Source organism: Oryctolagus cuniculus, chromosome 14 (assembly GCF_964237555.1).
Source record: "Oryctolagus cuniculus chromosome 14, mOryCun1.1, whole genome shotgun sequence".
NCBI classification, from domain to species: Eukaryota; Metazoa; Chordata; class Mammalia; order Lagomorpha; family Leporidae; genus Oryctolagus; species Oryctolagus cuniculus.
In genome coordinates, this window is record NC_091445.1 from 63819082 (window position 1) to 63838517 (window position 19436).

A 19436-nucleotide genomic window follows, 5' to 3' on the forward strand; every position below is an offset into this window, starting at 1 on the left:
CCAGACTTTAATCATTTTACTAACACGTATGTGTGTATCGGTGAACAGCAAGTATTGATCTGAATGTTTTAGCATTTCTTATAAATAGGGTGGCATAACAGGTTTCTTTTTTTCCCACCATATTAGTTGTTTTTGCTTTTATGCACGTTGCATTGCAAAATTCTAGTTTGTTCAGTTTTATTGCTGCATAGTTGGTGTTCTGCCATATGAATATGCTACAGTTTGCTCATCAATGATTTTGATGTTAGACTTTGAAGTTGCTTCAATTTTTGCAATTACAAACAGTCTTGAAATGATCCGTCTTGCGTGTTTCCTTGTGCGTGTGCTTAGATGTAGAATTTTGGGCCACAGTGCAGGCACATCTTCAGCTCTCCTATGTATGACACAAACACACCTCAGAGTGTTTGGCAATGTATTCAGAGTTCTTGCCCTACATCCTTGCCAACACTTGGTATTACCAGACTTTTAATTCAGATCAGTCTGATGGATATAAAATGATACATTGTTATTGTTTTGATTTGCACTTCTCCATTTTTAATGAGGTTCAGTGTAATTTTATCTCATTGTATAAATTGACTACTTATGTGATTGTTCATTTTTACTGTTATTTATACCTATATAATAAATATATTTTGGCATATGATTATATGTTAGTAAATGTCTTTAATAAATATTAAATATTTATGTTTAAATATGAATCCTTACTCAGTAATATGTGTTGCAAGTATCTTCTGCCAGTTTGTGACTTACCTGTTACCTGAGTTAGGGTAGTCATTACCAGGTAGAGGTACTTTAATTTAATGTAGTTAAACATACCAGAATTTCCTTTGTGATTTATGCTTTCTGTTTTTTAAAACTAATTCCTTTTTGCAAAGTCATTAGGCAGTAGCCTACTGTTTTTGCTAAATGTTTTAAAATTTTCCTCTTTGTATTAGAGTTTTAATCTACATAGGCTTTACTTTTAGGTATGGAGGACCAAATTTAATATTTCTTTCCATCTAGATAGCCAGTTTCCCCAGCACCCTTTATTGAATCATTCTCCTGCCTCTTGTTAATTTGTCTGACATCTTTCTGATGTATCAGATCTCCATGCCTTTCTGGATCTGCTTCTGAGTTCTGCCAACTTCTCATTCATACTTCAGCATCACAATGTTTAATTTCTACACTTCATGATGTGGCATCTGGTAGATAATTCTAGTCCACCTTGTTTTTCTTTAAAATTGTCTTTCTTTCCTGGAGCCTTTGTTTGTCAATAGAAATTCTAGAACCAATTTTTCAATTTCTTAAAAAACTTTTGGGGATTTAAAAAATCAGAAATATTTTGAGAGATAAAATTAAACATATATTCAATATATAAATTCATTTTTGGAGGAATTGATGTTTTTATTCTGTAGAATTATACAATCATGATCATGTTTCATCTCATTTGGATCATCTTCAAAGTCTTTGTGCACTTTATTCTTTTTCTCCTTAAAAGTCCTTTATAGCTTTTATCAGATTTATTGCTAAGTCTCTTATACTTCACGTCTGTTTAAATTTTTATCAAGACTTTTAATATCATTGTTCAACTCTTATGTGTCCTTATTAATTTTTTGTCCATTTGATCTATCAGTTACAAAGAGAGGTGCATTAAAATTTCCCACTCTATCTCTGCACCTGTCTCAATTTTTCTCTTGATATATCTGTGCAGTTTTAATACTAGGTACATACACATTGAAGATCATTTTATATTCCTGGTGATTCTTTTAATCATTATTTAATAGCCATCTTTGTCATTAATGATGCTTCTCCCTGTTTCTCTGAAGGCTTTTCCTGTCCAGTAATAGCATAGCTACACGAGGTACTACTGCCTGGGATATTTGTGGCATGTTTTACCTTTGATCTTTCTGTGTCTCATATTTTGGTTACTTTATGGAAGCACAACGTAGCTCAACTTTTAAAAATCCAATCAGATAAAGCACTGTCTTTTAAGCAACAAGTTTATTGCATTTACAGTTATTATAGTTGTTGACATGTTTTATTTCTACAATTTTGTGCTTTACTTCACTTTTTTTTTTTTTTTTCTGGACAGGCAGAGTTAGACAGTAAGAGAGAGAAAGACAGAGAGAAAGGTCTTCCTTCCATTGGTTCACGCCCCCAAATGCCTGCTACGGCTGGTGCTGCACAGATCCGAAGCCAGGAGCCAGGTGCTTCCTCCTGGTCTCCCATACGGGTGCATGGCCCAGCCACTTGGGCCATCCTCCACTGCCTTCCTGGGCCACAGCAGAGAGCTGGCCTGGAAGAGGAGCAACCGGGACAGAATCCAGCACCCCGACCGGGACTAGAACCCAGTATGCCGGCACTGCAGGCAGAGGGTTAGCCTAGTGAGCCGTGGCGCCGCCCACTTTACTTCATTTTTTCCAGTGTTTTTTTTTTTTTTTTTTTTTTTTGGTGGAAGATATTTGTTTCTGTTTGCTATTTTCTGTAGGGCTGACTGTATTTTCCTATCTTTAATAGTCCCTTTATTGGGATGAAATCTTGTGTTACTTTATTTACTCTCCATCAGTTGTAGCTTTCCAACCTTAACAGTCTAGAGCACATCCACATGTTATCCTCCAAAACCGTAAAAAGACCTGAGCGGCTCTAATGCACTCATCATCTCCTGCTTGTCTGGCACATTGCTTTGGAGTATTTTTTGTTCCACCTTGTTGTTACTAGTCACACGTTTAGGCATTTAAAATATTTTGTAATCGCTTGTTTATATTTTTCTCTACACTCATCAGTTTCTTTGCCCACAACTCTTTGCATATTACTCTCTCCTTGTACTTTTTCTTGAGATACACTTTTCAATAAATCCTCTCTCAGGTCTGTAGTTATGTCTTTGTTTCACTCCTACAGTTGATCAGTCGTCTAACGGAATACAGAATTTCATGTTGATAAGTATTTCTTCCTAGTTCTTTGTCTCACAGGAGTGAGAAAGGATGAGAGGGTTTAAGTGGGTCTGAATTGAACAATTTTTTCGTCATAATACTTAAAAGAGATTGGAACTGTGGATGATCCCCAAATATGAAGCCACTTATAGAAGCACAGAAAATCCACGGAGAGTTGGAAACATCTGTGTCTCCCACCCCCCGGATTGTGAGCCCATCTCCCCTCTTTCTGCTATGTCAGTGTCCCTGTTCTAGCTCACGGATCCCAAAGGCAGGGTGTGGCCTGAGCCCTCTCCTGTAGTGAGCCAACTGGAGGCCAGGCTAGAGTCACATGTCACGTCACAAGGGGGATGGTTCTGCTAGGCGATTGCTGCATTGAGCAAACCTTGTAGCATTCACTCACGCAAACCTGGATGGCATAGGTCAGTCACTCGCCGTGGCCGTGGCCTCTGGGTGCAGTCAAGACACAGGGAGCGCAAGCTGCATGCGGGTGCTACTGTGGTGACACAGCGGACTGTTTCACAGTAAAATGATTTTGATCTGAAACAATGATTAAGAAGGATAGGATAGCACATAGACAGTAAGTGGCAGTTCTCGTGATCAGGTAGTGCCTGCTGTGCGTGGACTTGCACCCGACTGGCAGCACGGTCGGCTTGTCTACCCCGACATCACCATGGCATGTGAGCAATGCACTGGGCTACAACACCACAGCAGCCACAGTGTCACTGAGTCACTGGAACGTTTCAGCCTGCGGTAATCTTAGGGGACCCCTGTGGTCTGTGCAGTCCACTGTTGACCGAAATGTCTTTATGTGCCGAGTGACTGTGTATGTCACTTCTGTATTAGTTATCTCCTCTCTCTTACTGAATCCACCTGTCAATCTAATCTTTGCTACTAGGTCATTCCCATTAGCATATAAGGCTAGATTTCCTATTCACAGAAAAGCTTCCTTTGACCTCTCAACCCTCCACCTACCTTCCCATTTCTGCTTTCCTTTGACCCAGAGTTACTGTGATACATTCACAGTGCTTGCATTTTTCATAACCTCCTAGTCGCTCTTCAATCCACTCCCATCTGCTTCTACTCCCAGTATGTATGTGAAGAGCATTGACAGCTGTGCCTCTGTATCCCCCTCCATGAACAGCCCCAGAGCAGCAGGTGCAAGTCACGTAGGCTTCTGGCCATCGGTTGAACTCCCTGCAGCCCCACTATCTTCAGAAAGGGAGCCTCCTGTGGAGAAAGACAGCAGCTTGGCTAGGTTGACTGGTTTATGTTCCTCCTGAGGAGGAGCCCCCTGGGGGGCTCAGTGCTGCCAGTGCTTCCTAGGTGTGTACGTGCAGGAAGACAAAGGAATCAGAGAAGCCCTGGAAGACAAGGGCTCTGGATGTTGGTTGTGTGTGCTGAGCAGATCTGCCCATGACAGGTACTTAGGGCTGCTCTCCCCCGACGGCCCCACTCCAGCTACTATCGAGCCAGTGTCGCTCCCCCTCTTCATGGAGGAACGACACAAGACCCTGCGCTGTTCTTTCGTCTGCTCGGCCCTCCCCGGGTTTGCTGCTGGTTCTTCCCGGGTTGGCTACTATCCCTTCCACCTCCGTGGAAGGGCAGTTCCCCCTGGCCACATTCCCCACTTCCGCAGGGGAGCGGCACACCGCCGGCCGGCTCTCTGGGGGCTGCACAGGTGTTCCTTCAGCTAGATGTTCCCCTTAGATGTTCCTCCGTGCATGCCGTCTCTCTCCTCCTTTATAGTCCTCCTCCGCCAATCCTAACTCGGCTGCCCACACGCCGAGTACGCTGCTCTCCAATCAGGAGCAAGTCCTACAGTTTATTGGTTGAACTGGAGGCAGCTGTGCGGAAGCTGTTTACTTCTCTCCCAGCGCCATATTGTGGGAGAGCAGATGCATAGAATAAGTCTTAATTCCAGTAACTCAGTCTAGTCCGGTTGCTCCCCACAGATCCCCCTTTCTTTTTATTTTTGGCGTTGATATGCGCCTGTCTTCGGTGTCCCGCGGCACACACTCTGCTCTACTTGCTAGAGTTGCCCACAGGTTCTTACAAGTCCTATCAATCAGGCAAACCGAATCCAGGTCCTCTCTTCGCCATGTTGTGAGGAGGTTTTTAGGCGCTGATGCGTGCCTGTGTTCAGTGACCTGCGGCTCATACTTTGGTCGAGCCGCCTGCTGGCGCTTACCGCCTTAATCAGGCAGACCGAATCCAAGCTTTCTCATTGCCGTATTGTGGGGGAGACTTATTAGTGTTGATTCGTGCCTATCTTCGGTGACCTGCAGCTCATACTCTGGTCGAGCTGCTTGCTGGTGCTTACCGCCTTAATCAGGCAGACCGAATCCAAGCCTCCTAATTGTTGTATTGTGGGGAAGCCTTACTGATGTTAATTCGTGCCTGTCTTCGGTGACCTGCGGCGCATAAGCTGCTAGCCGCCGCAGGTGCTCATCGCCTCACTTAATCAGGCAGACCGAATCCAAGCTTTCTCATTGCCATGTTGAGGGGAGGCCTTTCTATTTCTCTATTTCTCTATCTCCAGGCATTCCTATTTCTCCCATTTTACTTCTATCTTCCAGCATTCCTATTTCTCTCACTTTACTTCTAAACTTCTGTTTCTCTTATCCCTGCAGCTTCCCGGCGCCTCGCCCTGCCGGCAGCTTCACGGCTCCGCGCGGCTTCCCGGCTCCTCGCCCCGCCAGCGGACTCCGCCCCGAGGCTGCTTCTCGGCGCCTCGCCAGCTCTGAGCCACTTCAGCCCACGCCTCTCTCATCTGCGCGGCTCGGCTTTGCGCGCACACTCCGCGGTCTCACACTTAGCCCAGCGTTCCCTATGTACTTGAGCCCCGCACGCTCTGTCTGCGCGCGGCAGCCTCCGCGAGTCACACAGCGTAGCTTACGTGTCCGCCACTAGCATTCAATCTAAGTTCCCCGGGCTAGCCTGGCGAATTCAACCCAGCTCACGTTTCCGCCCCACGATCTGGCTTCCCGTCCTTTGCTCCCCGGGCTAATCAGACGGATCCCAATCTGGCTTACGTTTCAGCTTCTGGTTTCAACTTTTCGCCCCCTATTCCCGGGCTAACTTGAGAATCCCAAAGTGGCTTTCGTTTCCGCCTTGGCCTGCCCCCCGCGGCTTCAATTTCCCTAACATTTTTCTCTACCCGGTATGTTTCCCCAAACTTTCCTCCAACGATATTCCTCCCTCATTTCTCCTGGCCTCTCCCCAGAGTCCGCGTCCGAGTCTGTTTGTTCTAGCTTTCACTTTCGCTTTCGACCTTAGAGATTTCTCCCAGCTTCCCCCTGTAGTCCGTATCTGAGTCTATGCCTAGGCTTTCAATAGCTTCTTCCGGCACCTCTTTCGTCCGGCTTTTCCCTAGGCTATTTACTAGTCTCTCTCTCCGGTATTTTCCCAATTCTTCCCGTTTCTTCCCTCCTAAGTTTCCTATCCGTCCTAGGTTTCCTATCCATCCTAGGTTTTCTATCCGAGCTAGGTTTCCTATCCGAGTCACGGCACCATTATGTCGCTCCCCCTCTTCATGGAGGAACGACATAAAACCCTGCGCTGTTCTTTCGTCTGCTCGGCCCTCCCCGGGTTTGCTGCTGGTTCTTCCCGGGTTGGCTACTATCCCTTCCACCTCCGTGGAAGGGCAGTTCCCCCTGGCCACATTCCCCACTTCCGCAGGGGAGCGGCACACCGCCGGCCGGCTTTCTCGGGGGCTGCACAGGTGTTCCTTCAGCTAGATGTTCCCCTTAGATGTTCCTGGTGCATGCCGTCTCTCTCCTCCTTTATAGTCCTCCTCCGCCAATCCTAACTCGGCTGCCCACACGCCGAGTACGCTGCTCTCCAATCAGGAGCAAGTCCTACAGTTTATTGGTTGAACTGGAGGCAGCTGTGCGGAAGCTGTTTACTTCTCTCCCAGCGCCATATTGTGGGAGAGCAGATGCATAGAATAAGTCTTAATTCCAGTAACTCAGTCTAGTCCGGTTTGCTCCCCACAAGCCAGTACCCCTGCATTCTGGTTGGAAGGAGATGGTTCAGGCAAGTTGTCTGGGGGAGATGGAGAAGCAGAGGAAAGCCTGCAGCATCCCCGCAGACCCTGGGTCCCTGTGCCTCAGAGGCTGCTACTGACCAGGACTGACTCACACTGATCCAGAAGGCTGTGGCCCTGGGCACATAGCTGGGCTTTGTGACTTCCCGACACAGCACAGCCACACTTGCAGTATTTCCCAAGCTATGGATCTAATCTTGTTGTTCCAGCACCATCTGTTTCCCCTGGGAATGCACCAGCTGCTGCAGTTCCAGCCATTGCAGCCAGCTTCACAGCCCAAGAAAATACAGAAGGAAGGGAAATTCCAACAGACTATTTGCCTCTTAGGTACCCATCATTTTCCCAAGAGAACTCTGCAGGATGGTTCCCTTAAGAGCCTGGAAAGGGTTATTCATAGCTTTTAAACCCTTTGCATGCTTCCTCTTGTGGCTGGACTTGCACTGTTCAGAACTCAGGTGACTGCTGTTATCATGTACTTGTGTTATTCCTAAACTACCCAAAAGTTTACCCTTTCTACTCCCATTACATTGTTTAAGTTCCTACAGAGTGCCAGGAGTGAGCCAGGTGTTGGTATACCATAGAAGCCAAAATAGGTCATGTTTTCGTCAAGAAATTTACAACTGGTTGGGGCGTTACATTCATTAAATCATCACATAGGTAACATATAGTTGCAAACTCCAGGCTGTCCAAGAGGAGCTCATGAGAACAAACAAGAATGGCACCTGACCTTACCAGGAATACAAGGAAGACATACCTGTGAAAGTGAGTTTGAACCTGGATATCAAAGAATTTAAGAGACAACAGGATGGCCAGTGAGAGATGAGATTTCAGAGCATCTGGACCAGCAGGTGCAAACACTGAGGCAGAAGAAAGCATGGGTGTCGAGAAAAAAACTAAAAGGAAGATACAGGGTGATCGGTCGAGGGTAGGGAGGAGGAATGGATGCAGGTGAGGCACAAGCATTGAGCCAAGTCACAAAGGTTTGGGGAGACTTCGCGGAGACTCAGGCCCCAGGTCTGACCTGTCATCATTCCATCCAACTGACTAGTTGTTGACCATTGCACCAAGGGGATGACCTGGTTCCATGTTGCTTCAAGAGGAAACCTTTCTCTCCCGTCAGTCTGATTCTGATGGGTGTTAGGGGTTTTCAGGAGACCCTGTGAACAGCACTTTTCCCGTCTGCCCACTCTCAGAATCAGTCGACAAGGAAGACCACTCAGCCAGTAGATGAAGGATCACATACCATCCCTGTTTCCACTGGCTCAGGAGACATGACTTTCTGTAAGTCCTGGTGGCTAGCAAACTTACTTCTCCACCACAGGAGGGCGCTCTTGAGGGGACACTGGGAATACACAGGACTCCCCCTACCCAGCTCACCGCCTTGCACTAGTTCAGGTGGAGATGGAAGACATGAGGGACCAAACTGGCCCTCAGTTCCCTCCTTGCCCCAGTTCCATTGATAGCGAAGCTTTTCACAACTCAGAAATGTGAGCCAAGTGCTTCCCCCAGCGGCTGAATCACCATCTCTTCCACCACACAGAGAGAAAGGGTAAGAATCCAACAAAACTTAGGGGAAGTCTCTTCTCATGCCTGGAGCTTCAGGAATGGGGTCTAAGAGTACCACCCTCATGCTGCTAAGCGTTCTTAAGGGAAAGGTCTCAATGTACAACCTGGTCCCTTTGATTGAGGATGGATTCTGATACGTGATGGCAATGCACATCTTCTAGGGGATTTATCACATGGAACACATAGCTGCAGTCCCCAGCACAGCTGACTTCCATGCTACACTGTTTCAGTTTTTATACAAGTAAGTAACATTATCTTGTAGTTTCTTTCCCAGATTTTTCTTGGTGGTGCCAGGTCCTTCTACATCAGGTGTGAATTCTAGGCTCAGAGAACCTTAGTCCTGGAAAGGACTGTGGGGAGCAACTCGGACTAGACTAAGTTACTGGAATTAAGACATTCTATGCATCTGCTCTCCCACAATATGGCGCTGGGAGAGAAGGAAACAGCTTCTACACAGCTGCCTCCAGTTCAACCAAGAAACTGTAGGACCTGCTCCTGATTGGAGGAGAGCAGCGTACTCGGCGTGTGGGTAGCAGAGTTGGGATTGGTGGAAGAGGACTATAAAGGAGGAGAGAGACAACATGCACCAGGAACATCTAAGGGGAACATCTATCTGAAGGAACACCTGTGCAGCCCCCGAGAGAGCCAGCCGGCGGTGTGCCGCTCCCCCGCGGAAGTGGGGAATGTGGCAGGGGGAACCGCCCTTCCACGGAGGTGGAAGGGTCGGTAGCCAACCCGGGAAGAACCAGCAGCAAACCCGGGGAGGGCCGAGCAGACGAAAGAACAGCGCAGGGTCCTGTGTCGTTCCTCCACGAAGACGGGGAGCGACATAATGGTGCCGTGACTCGGATATGAAGCCTAGGCAGGGTTTTGTGTCGTTCCTCCATGAAGAGGGGGAGCGAAAAAGGACCTCGCACTTCAGCAGGCCAATTCCATTCCCTGTTTTGTTGGAAACCATGAGACCCAGAAAGGTGAAGTGACTTACCCAGGGTCACACAGCCGTACGTGTCCTTGCACAGTCATTTGGATCCTGTGTCTGGAGATATTTCAAAGTACCTCCTGTTGCTATATCAGAGAAACTCATGATTTATAGGAAACCCCTGATGCCTTAAGTAAAACAAACATACAAGGTTTTATAAAATAAAGGTCCTCTTTTTGTCTACTAACAAAAATTTCCATTTTGTTTATAGTTTTTTCCTGCAGTGGAATAAGCCTGGAACTTGTTTTGTATTCAGTTAGTGGCTAGGTTATTCAGGTTCTAATAAATGTCTCCTTTTTAATGTTCTCTTTTCCTAATTAACAAAGTGCCAAGTAGAAAGAGATAAGTTATGCACTTTAATTACAATAACCCCATGCTACTGGGAGAATTCTTATCACTGGCTTGGACTGTACTTTCTGTGCTTACTTTGGAAAAAGCATTGGTGAGATCTTGATGCATGCCGTGGATTTGAGATCTGAGGTGGTGAGTTGTCAGGGAACGAGCAGTGAGCTTTAATTCCAGGTTTCTTTGAGTCATGCTGTGCCTGGTTCTCTTTGTGTTTGTGTCTTTCCTTATATTAAAGTTAGGAAATGACTTTTAGCCCGAGTTGTTATGAGAGGCAGTGGAAGATGCTGCAAAGGTACTAGGGTACATCAACAGGAGCCCAGAATTCCAGATCAGCTTTACCATAAATGAGCTGTCACTCCAGGCCAATCACGTGGACTCAGAGCCTCAGTTTATTCCTCTGTAAAGTGGACTGGTTGACCAAAGCTAGACATGTGTAATTCAATGGATAAAGCCCACCCTGGCCTCCCACATGGATGGCAGGAACCAAATACTTGGCCCATCTTCTGAACTTTCCAGCACCTCATCAGGAAGCTGGATTGGAAACAGAGCAGCTGGGACATGGATAACCACTCCAACGTGGGATGCTAGCATCTGACGTGGCAGCTTAACTCCCTGCACCATAATGCCGGCTGCAGAAATCATCGCCATTCTCATCATGATAACATCGCATAGCAAAATGCAGCTGTGGTCCTTCTCCCCAAGGAATTCCCTCCAAGATAAAGATAGGGAAGCTACCTCTACTCCAACACCCAGCTTCTCTGGATTCCAGGTTCTTCTGACTAAAGCATCTTAGATATTTAGTGCCAAAATATATAGACATGATGGAGCATTTTGGGGACTGAACTAGTGATCTGGTTGTAGTTTGGGATCTTCTGCCAATGAGACACATACCTTTGATTTGTTTCCACATTTATAAACTAAGAAAGTTGGACAGATGGCACCTAAGATCTCTTTCAGTTCCAAACTTCTAATTCTGTGATGTGGAAAGGCACAGGGTTGGTAGAAGTTTAGGGGGCTGGTGGGGCTGTCTTTAGGTTTGGGACAGAGTCCTACCATGTAAGCATTCCTCTCCAGATTCCTCCCCAATTAAATGGTCCTGGCCCAAGATAGAGTCGCACCATAGTTCAGTGTTGTGGGCAGTGTCTCCTCTGCCTGGGAGAGGAGTTGGCCTTTGGTGCATATGGGAAATGTTAGCTACATAATGGAAGGGAAGGAATGTTAAGAAGTCTAAAATGTGGTCCCTGCCCTCTCAGGGTTCATAATTGCATTTGAAAACACAAAAGCAGCATTCTAAAGCTGGGAATTCAGAAGATGTAAGTACCCTTCTAAGCATCCGTTCATGTCATCAAGTGCTGGAAGCTCACTCTGAGCCCAGGGTTAGGGGCATACATCCAACATCCAAGGGTAGAGAGCCCCGTCCCAGGAGATGGCCTGGCCTGACCTTGGCCATGCTGTCTTCTTCCCAGGAGAGTGTGGTGTCCTCCATGTCATCACCAGATTGTGCTCTTTTGACGGTGCTCATTCCACTCTGTCGCTGCAGAGTTCATGCCAAGGGGCAGGATGGGCAGGATGTATGTGAGGAGATGGGGGGAGAGGCAAGATGGTAGCATGGAGAACACTGACCAAGGTCATGAGTAAGAAAACACAAGCTGTGTTCAGCTGGTAAACCAGTTTCACCATAATGTGGCTTTTGTAAAGGAAAAAAAAAAGCTGAAAACATGATTTGGAGTTGGTTGATAAGTAGCCAAAAGAGAGACCAAGGATAAATTCTAGCCTTACCATCTATTATCTTTGTGCTTTTGAGATAGTTATTTAATTTCTCTGAGTTTTTATCTCCACCTGATAAAATGGGGATAATAATGCCAGTTTCATAAGATTTTGTGAGGATTGAGAGAGGCAAGATATGAAAAGTTCCTGACCCACTGAAAATGAACAATGTGCGTTAACTCTTCAAGTCCCAGTCTCTTTCTACCTCCATGGTGTTGTTTTCTCTGATAGACAGACCTGAGATTTGAGTGAAGCTCAGCCAGTTACTAAGTCGTTGGTTTCAAACAAATTATTTAACCCCTCTTAACCTCAGTTTACTTATCTATCTACCAAAGAAGGTCAGTCATATTTGTACTGCAGGTTGTTGAAAAGCTTATAAATGCATTATATGCAACACTTGAAGGTAACTAGGAGAGAGGCAGTGGGTTTCCATAAACAATGGTGATGGAGGCAGAAGAGGTGTTGCTGTCACTGAGGTCCTTGACTCCTTGACCAAGAAGCCTAGACTTAGATAGCACACCATAACGATGAAGTTGAAGAGGATCTGGGCATTGCTGACAATATGTACAAGAATGTCAAGAGTGTGTTACAAGCACCCTGGAAGCAGAGACCCACCAGCTGAAGACACAAGCAGCTTTCTTTAGGTACACACTGTGTAATTCTTTTACTGCCAAATGGATGCTTTCCTCTGAAGTGTGACAATTCTGAATAGGAAAGAGAGAGAGGGAGTGAGGGAAGGACCAAGGGAAGAAAGAGAGAGAGGGAGAAAGATAGGAGAAGGAGAGAGAGGAGAGGAAGGAGCTGTCCCTTAGGGCTTTTTCCATGAACACAGCTGGCACACAGCTGGGCTGCATGCAGGTGTCTTGAGAGAACACATGTATATACACATGCTGAAGTATAAATCTGGCTGTGACGGGCTTGAATGCCAGCTGACTGTCAGCTGAGCTGTTTTAAATTAAACTGTGGGGAATTGACGTGAAAGAGGTGAGAGTATCACCTCCCCTATGCTATCCCACCTCTGCCAAGATGTGCCTGAGCCCAGAGAACAGCTCATTCCCCACTGTCTCCAAATCACCTGCACACCAGGATTCCCCCAGAGGAGAAAGGACAGGAAGGACTCCCTGCAACTTGCTTGCCATTTGGCCTAGAGAAGTGCTGTGGTCTGAGTATTCCCCAAATGCATTCATTGAAATCCTAAGCTGAATGTGATGGTGTGGAGAGGCGGGGCCGTGAGGGGGTAATTAAGTAACGAATGTGGAGCCCTCATGAATGGGATCAGTGCTCTTACAGAAGGGGCCGAGGGAGCCGTGTGTGTCTTCTCCATGGGCGGACACACGGAAGCTGTCCTCTGTAACAAGACATCACCAGATACCGAGTTGGCTGGCTCCTTGGTCTTGCATTTCCCAGCCTCCAGCATTGTGGGAAATAAAGATCTGTGGTTTCTAAGACACCCTGATTCTGTACATTTTCTTAGTGTCCAGAATGGGTGAAGATGAGGAGGTGATTTTGGTGTTGTGAGAAAGATGTTCTGGTTAGCTTATTTGGAGAGCTGAACGCCTTTAAAGACAATCTCTGACTTAAGTGTCATATTTTTTTTCCATCAGTGGTCCAAGCACTGGATGTGTAAGAGCTGGTGGGCACCAGCAGCCTCTGGGAGCCTCTGCTGCTGGTGTTGTGTGTGCCCTACCAGCTGGGGCCAGGTGTGCTCTGTGTAGGGCCGGTCGCTGTGCCCACATGGAGTGGCCTGTTGCAAGGCCACCACCTGCTGTGCTGCTGCCTGTGTGGAGCGTGAGTCAGGGCTCTTGCAGATCACTGTTTTGTTTAAAAAAAAAAATATTTTTTTTGACAGAGAGGAAAGTGAGAGAGAGACAGAGAGAAAGGTCTTCCTTTTTCCATGGGTTCACCCCCCAATGGCCGCTACGGCTGGCACACCGTGCTGATCCAAAGCCAGGAGCCAGGTGCTTCTCCTGGTCTCCCATGGGGTGCAGGGCCCAAGCACCTGGACCATCCTCCACTGCACTCCCTGGCCACAGCAGAGAGCTGGCCTGGAAGAGGAGCAACCTGGACAGAATCCAGCACCCCAACCAGGACTAGAATCTGGTGTGCCGGCGCCACAGGCAGAGGATTAGCCCATTGAGCCGTGGCGCCGGCCCGATCACTGGGTTTTGTGGACGACAACTATTAGCCTAGCAGTTAAGACACCCGGCCCCCACGTCACCTCAGGGTATCTGGGTTCAGTTCTGGGCTCCAGCTCCTGTTCCTGCACCTGCTCCTGGATTCCTGATAGTGCAGACCCTGGGAGGCAGTGATGATAGCTTCAGGAATGAGTTCCTGCCAGCCACATGGGAGACCTGGACTGGGTTCTTGTCTCCAGCGTGTTTCTGGGAGGTGAACCAGTGGAGGAGGGGAGGAAGCACTCTTGCATGTTCTCCCTCTCCACCACCTCAATTAGATAAAAAAGAAAATCTAAGGAAAATGCCTTGTCTTATCCACTAGGGTTTTTTGCAGCCTGCTGTCTGGCTCTGAAAGACCCCGTTGTCCTGCCAAGAACCATAGAAATCATTGGCCTCAGCATACGACATGGGGCCTCTGTAGGATGTAGGACTGTTTATTATAATCTCCTTTGTTTGTTCCAAAAACTTTAAATGAAGTATATAGTAAAAACACATATATCACGTGCTCTTATACATAGTACATTATATATACATATATAAATAAAATGCAGAACATCCACACAGGCAGCAGTTACCTTATAAAATATTACAATGTTACTATCTGAGGCCCCTGCCCATCATGCTCCATTCACATCCGTCTTCCAGCCTCCACTAGATATTTTTGTGATTGTCCTTGCCTTGCTTTCTGTGAGAGCTTAAATCACATGCCTATGGATCCCTAAATAATACATGATGCTTTGCTGTCTGTTGATTTTTTCCTGAGTGGTGTCAAACTGGAGGTGATCTGTTGAAAGTTGGCTTTTTTTTTGCATGAAGTCATGTGAGATTGAGCCATATGATGCATCACGTGGCTCATTCATTTCCCCTGCTGTATAGTTCTGCATTCCATAGACGAGCTGTAATTCACTTATCCATTCTGGGTTGATGGACATTTGGGTTGTGGGTTATTCTTGTAAATAGCAAGCAAGTGTTTGGGGCATTTTTAAAATTTTTACTATGGCAAATTCTGTTGCTAACGAACTGGTTTTGCACATGCCTCTGGGAACACGTGCACAAGGGTTTCTCTAGGTTTTGTGAGTCCAAGTGGAGTTTCTGGGTCAAAAGCCAGAACCATTTTCTACCTAGTTAAATATTTTCAAGGATCAGATCATGCCTCTAACGTCTGCAGCTGAGTCCCCGCTGATCCCCTCCTTGTTGGTGTTTTTGTATTGCCTGCCTCCCGTTTTTGCCAGCCTGCAGTATAAACTGATAGCTCTCTCTGGGTTTAATTGGCATAGTTCCCTGATTTATTGCTAGAGGAAACATTTCTCATGGTTTTTGGTCATGGATGCTTCCTCTTTTGTGTTGAATTCCTTGTATGTTTCCTGTACCTGCTGATCCATAAGGCACAGCTGTGCCTATGGCTGAGTTAGGATAGAAGACGGAGCGAAGGCAAATGTTGATCAAAGCTGTGCTACTTTTCTTTGGGAAGGCACCGAGGAAGCAGGCAGTGGACGCTATGGACCCCATTACGTCACCGACATGGGAATCAGTGATGATGATGACGGATTTGAAGATGACTTAGATTTGGATATTTCCTTTGAGGAGGTAACAATTATCTGTGCTTTTGTTTTCTTGCCAAACAAGGCAATTTAGCCAATGGACTGTGAACACTTTGCTTAAAAAGTGTTTTTTAAAAGCCCATTTGCTTTTAACACTTCCTTGTTTCCTCCAACAACGAGGCCCCCATGTGATCACCAGCTAGCAGTAGGGACATTAGAGAAGTAGCAACCACGCTGATGTTCCATGGACAGGTGGACGGGCCCTGCTGGCAGACTTCACAGCCTGGTGAAACCATATCTAGATTTCCCGCCAAGTGAAATCTTACACAACCAGGTATCACTCAGACACGAACAACCCCTCAACAAAGTACCGCATCTGTGATTAGTTGCAGTGAGAGGAAATCCTATAGCATCAGTGCTACCATTGCCTTTCAGAGTACGGGGCAAGCTACTAAACATCTCTGGCCCTCAAAGTCTCCGAGCACACGTCAGTGCCATTTGCTCCCTCCGCACTCGGGGTTTTTGGAAGTAGCGACAGTGCCTGTGTTTTCCAATATCAGGCAGCAGCCACAAAGAAAGCCCTCATTACCATGCTGTGTTCCTCCTGGCCACTTTTCCCTCTCTGGCTTCAGGTTAAACCACTTCCTGCGACCCAAGGAGGGAAGAAGAAACTCGTGGTGGAAAAGAAGATGACGTCCTTGCCTAACCCCAAGGCTGTTCCCAGGCTCATCCCCCCTACCTCAGCCTCGCTCCCCACCCCCGAGGTCGCCCCCCAGCCCACTCCAGAAGAGCGGAAGGGGAAGAATGGCATGGCCACGATGCCCCGGCTCTTTGACGCGTCTTGTGATGAAACCCTGTGCTCTGCCGACAGCTTCTGTGTCAATGACTACACGTGGGGGGGCTCGCGGTGCCACTGCAACCTGGGGAAAGGTGGCGACAGCTGCTCGGAAGGTAGGTACTTGGGGACCGGGAAGAAGGGGTCGGGGGTTGGCCAGGCCTGGAGCCAGAGGGCGGTTTGTAGTCTACATCTGGTTCCTATTTGCTCTGTAAGATAATCACCTTCTTCATGTTTGTCATGAAGTTGGCTCTGAAAACTGGGAGGTAGCTTCCATTGCTTATAATTCGATAGAAGCCGTAATTCTTTTTCTAAGGATGCTTTCTATTTGAGAGGCATTTTCAGAGAGAGAGAGAGCGAGAGAAAGAGAGAGAGTGCTTCCATAGTTGGTTCACTCCCCAAATGGCTACCATGCCTGGGATTAGGCCAAGGTGAAACCAGGAGCCAGGCGCTCCATCTGGGTCTCCCAGGTGGGTGGCAGGGGCCCAAGCATTTAGGCCATCTTCCTCTGTTTTCTCAGGCACATTAGCAGGGAGCAGGAATGGAAGTAGAGCAGCCAGGACTCCAACTGCTGCTTAAATGGTATGCCAGCATAGCAGGTGGCTGTTTAATCTGCTGCACCACAACCCCGCCCCCAGCAGCCCTATTGCTATGGCTGTCCAACATGTAGTCCTTTTGGAGCAATCATCCCTACACACCCTGGGGAGGTGGGCTTTTCTGTGCACCCATCTCTTCTGAAACTGTAGCCATAGCATGTGTGTGCGGGTTTGGGAGAACAACCCTTGAGCCAACTTCCATGACACACCTCCATTGCTGGAAAGTGGTGACGGGGGTCTGGAAGTGGCAGACTGCTTCTCAGGGAAGCAGGTGCAGCCTCCAGCAATGCAGTTTCTTTCTAAGTGTTTCAGAAGCTCCAGCTCCCCAAGAAGGAGAGCAGTCAGTGTAACAAGTAGCCAGAGAGAACAGCCAGCTAATTTGAGCAGGAGTTTCCCCAGGTACCCTCCAGGCAGTGGTGGACATTGCTTTTTGCTTTTGAAGAAATGAGGCAACAGCATTTTCCGTGTCGTCTTTTTTTCTTTCCAGATGTTGCTATACAGTACCCTCAGTTTTTTGGCCACTCCTACATCACTTTCGAGCCTCTGAAGAACTCCTATCAGGCATTTCAGATTACTCTTGAGTTTAGGGTAAGAGGGACGAGCTGTTTGATTACTGATCGGAAGTCTGCATACCTACTCCAACAAGTGGGAGGGGCAAAGGGAGAGAAAATGCTGGGGGGAGCGGCCCAGGGTGCATGCGACCCAGAGCCTGCTCCTCCAGTGGCCCTCAGGGCAGCAGGAATGATGGGCACTTTCTCATGCTCAAGGGTGCAGCAGGAGGGTGCGTTCGGTCTGTCTCTGAGCCAGGAAAGCGGTTGGCCCAAAGCTGCCCAGTGAGGATGTCGGATGTAACAGGGACCCGTCCCATGCCAGGATTTCAGAAGACAGAATATATCCTCCATTCCCAAACCCCTTTAAAGGAGCCCCATCTCTGCCTTCTTCAGAATGGCCCTAACTGAATGCATACAGTGGCTGTGCTGTACACAACCTTGGCCTATGGTGAGAGCCCAGTGGATACCCTGACTGGAAGCGGCTGCAGATCAGAATTCAACCCAGGACTTCAGCTCACAGAGCAGCTCCAAAGAAACAAACATGTTGGGAGGTCTGGAAATGAGCCCCCCTTGGGGTCCTAATGGGTCCCACACTGTGGAGTCCCACGGTGTTGAGTGCCCAAGAGGTGACCTATCCCTGCTGAGACAGCGAGCAAGGGGCTATCAGCTGGGTACTTTTTACCATCCTGTTCTGATAAAATGCGGAGGAGCAAATTTGCATGCCTCCCCACAGGGAGAAAGGTGCAGGTAAAAGAATAATGGAAAAGAAGGAATGTTCTTTGTGAGCACAGAATTTGATGCTGGCGAGACGGCAAGCCGTGTGACCATGGTTCTGAGCACATATGGTCTTCCCACAGCTCTGCAGCTGGGTCCACACAGCCACATAAAGAGCAGGTCAGAGCGAGTGCCACCTTCCTCTCCCCACATTGCCAGTCCTCACACACAGTTTCCATCGCAGCCGTTCATTTAATGAAAAGGAACTGGGCTGGGTACCTGGGAATTAATTGGAGTCCACCTGCCTGCCCTTTGGTAAATAGGGTCGCCAAGGAGATGCCCAAGTTTGGTATTCACGGGGTTTCCCGATGGGGCTTTCTGGAGGAGGAGGAGGGGCTCACTCATTGCTGTGGGGCTTCTGTTTCTCCACTGACAGGCAGAGGCAGAGGATGGCTTACTGCTCTACTGCGGGGAGAGCGAACACGGGAGGGGCGATTTCATGTCCCTGGCCATCGTCCGACGCTCCCTCCAGTTCAGGTAACTGCTGCCTAGAGGGCCGTGCACTTGTTTGCCCTGTCCTGCAGTATGCTTACATTTCTATTGTGTGACTAAGATCTGTACAGGATGGGTTCCAGTGGGAAGAGAAGATGAGCCTGGGCCACTTTACAAAGTAACTGGCCAATCAGCGTCATCAGGAAACTCCGGAACTTGAGTTTGGGAACTTTGGAACCACCCATTGAGTCAACAACCACCGGGTCTTCTTCTGGTTTTTTGTTTGTTTGTTTGTTTGTTTTTTAAAGATTGATTGATTGATTTGAAAGGCCGAGTTGGGGGTGGGAGGGGGAGAGGGAGCAGGGGAGAGGTCATCCGTCCTCCAGTTCACTCTCCAAATGCTGCAATAGCCTGAGCTGGGCCAGACCAAAGCCAGGAACTCCACCTGAGTCTCCCACATGAGTGGCAGAGACTTGAGCACTCGAGTCCTCTTCTGCTGCTTTACCAGGAGCATCCGAGAGGGAGCTGGATCAGAAGCAGAGCAACTGGGATTCACACCGGTGCTCATGCCAGCTCGTCACGGGCGGCGGCTTGACCTGCCGTGCCACAGCCCCAGCCCCAGCTGCCGGCTGCTGAGTGCCCACAGAGAACCGGCCAGGCTCTAGATCCTGTGCAAAGAAATGAAGTCCCCTCCCGCCTGGAAAACTCACACACACACGGTGCGGAGCCGGTGGGCTTCTCCTAAGCTCCCGGTGGTAAATCTGTCCGACACCATGGAAGGCAAGGAGGACCCAGCAGGGGTGGAGAACCTGTTTTTCTGCCAAGGGCCATTTGGATATTTATAACATCATTCGTGGCCCATACAAAATTGCCAACCTAAACATTCATCTGCTATATTCATAGTATTTTGAGTTCT

At 47.9% G+C, this 19436-nt stretch overlaps 1 protein-coding gene across 4 annotated transcripts in view; it reads left to right on the forward strand.

Moving 5' to 3' along the window:
- EGFLAM (EGF like, fibronectin type III and laminin G domains) overlaps window positions 1-19436 on the forward strand; it is a 192452-nt gene that overhangs the window by 127338 nt on the left and 45678 nt on the right. For all 4 annotated transcript variants that reach the window (XM_051853511.2, XM_070056648.1, XM_051853512.2 and 1 more), the window contains 4 exons: window positions 15263-15378; window positions 15965-16283; window positions 17251-17351; window positions 18465-18565. In XM_051853511.2, the coding sequence (XP_051709471.2) occupies window positions 15263-15378; window positions 15965-16283; window positions 17251-17351; window positions 18465-18565 (637 nt within the window). The remainder of the gene's footprint in view (window positions 1-15262; window positions 15379-15964; window positions 16284-17250; window positions 17352-18464; window positions 18566-19436) is intronic.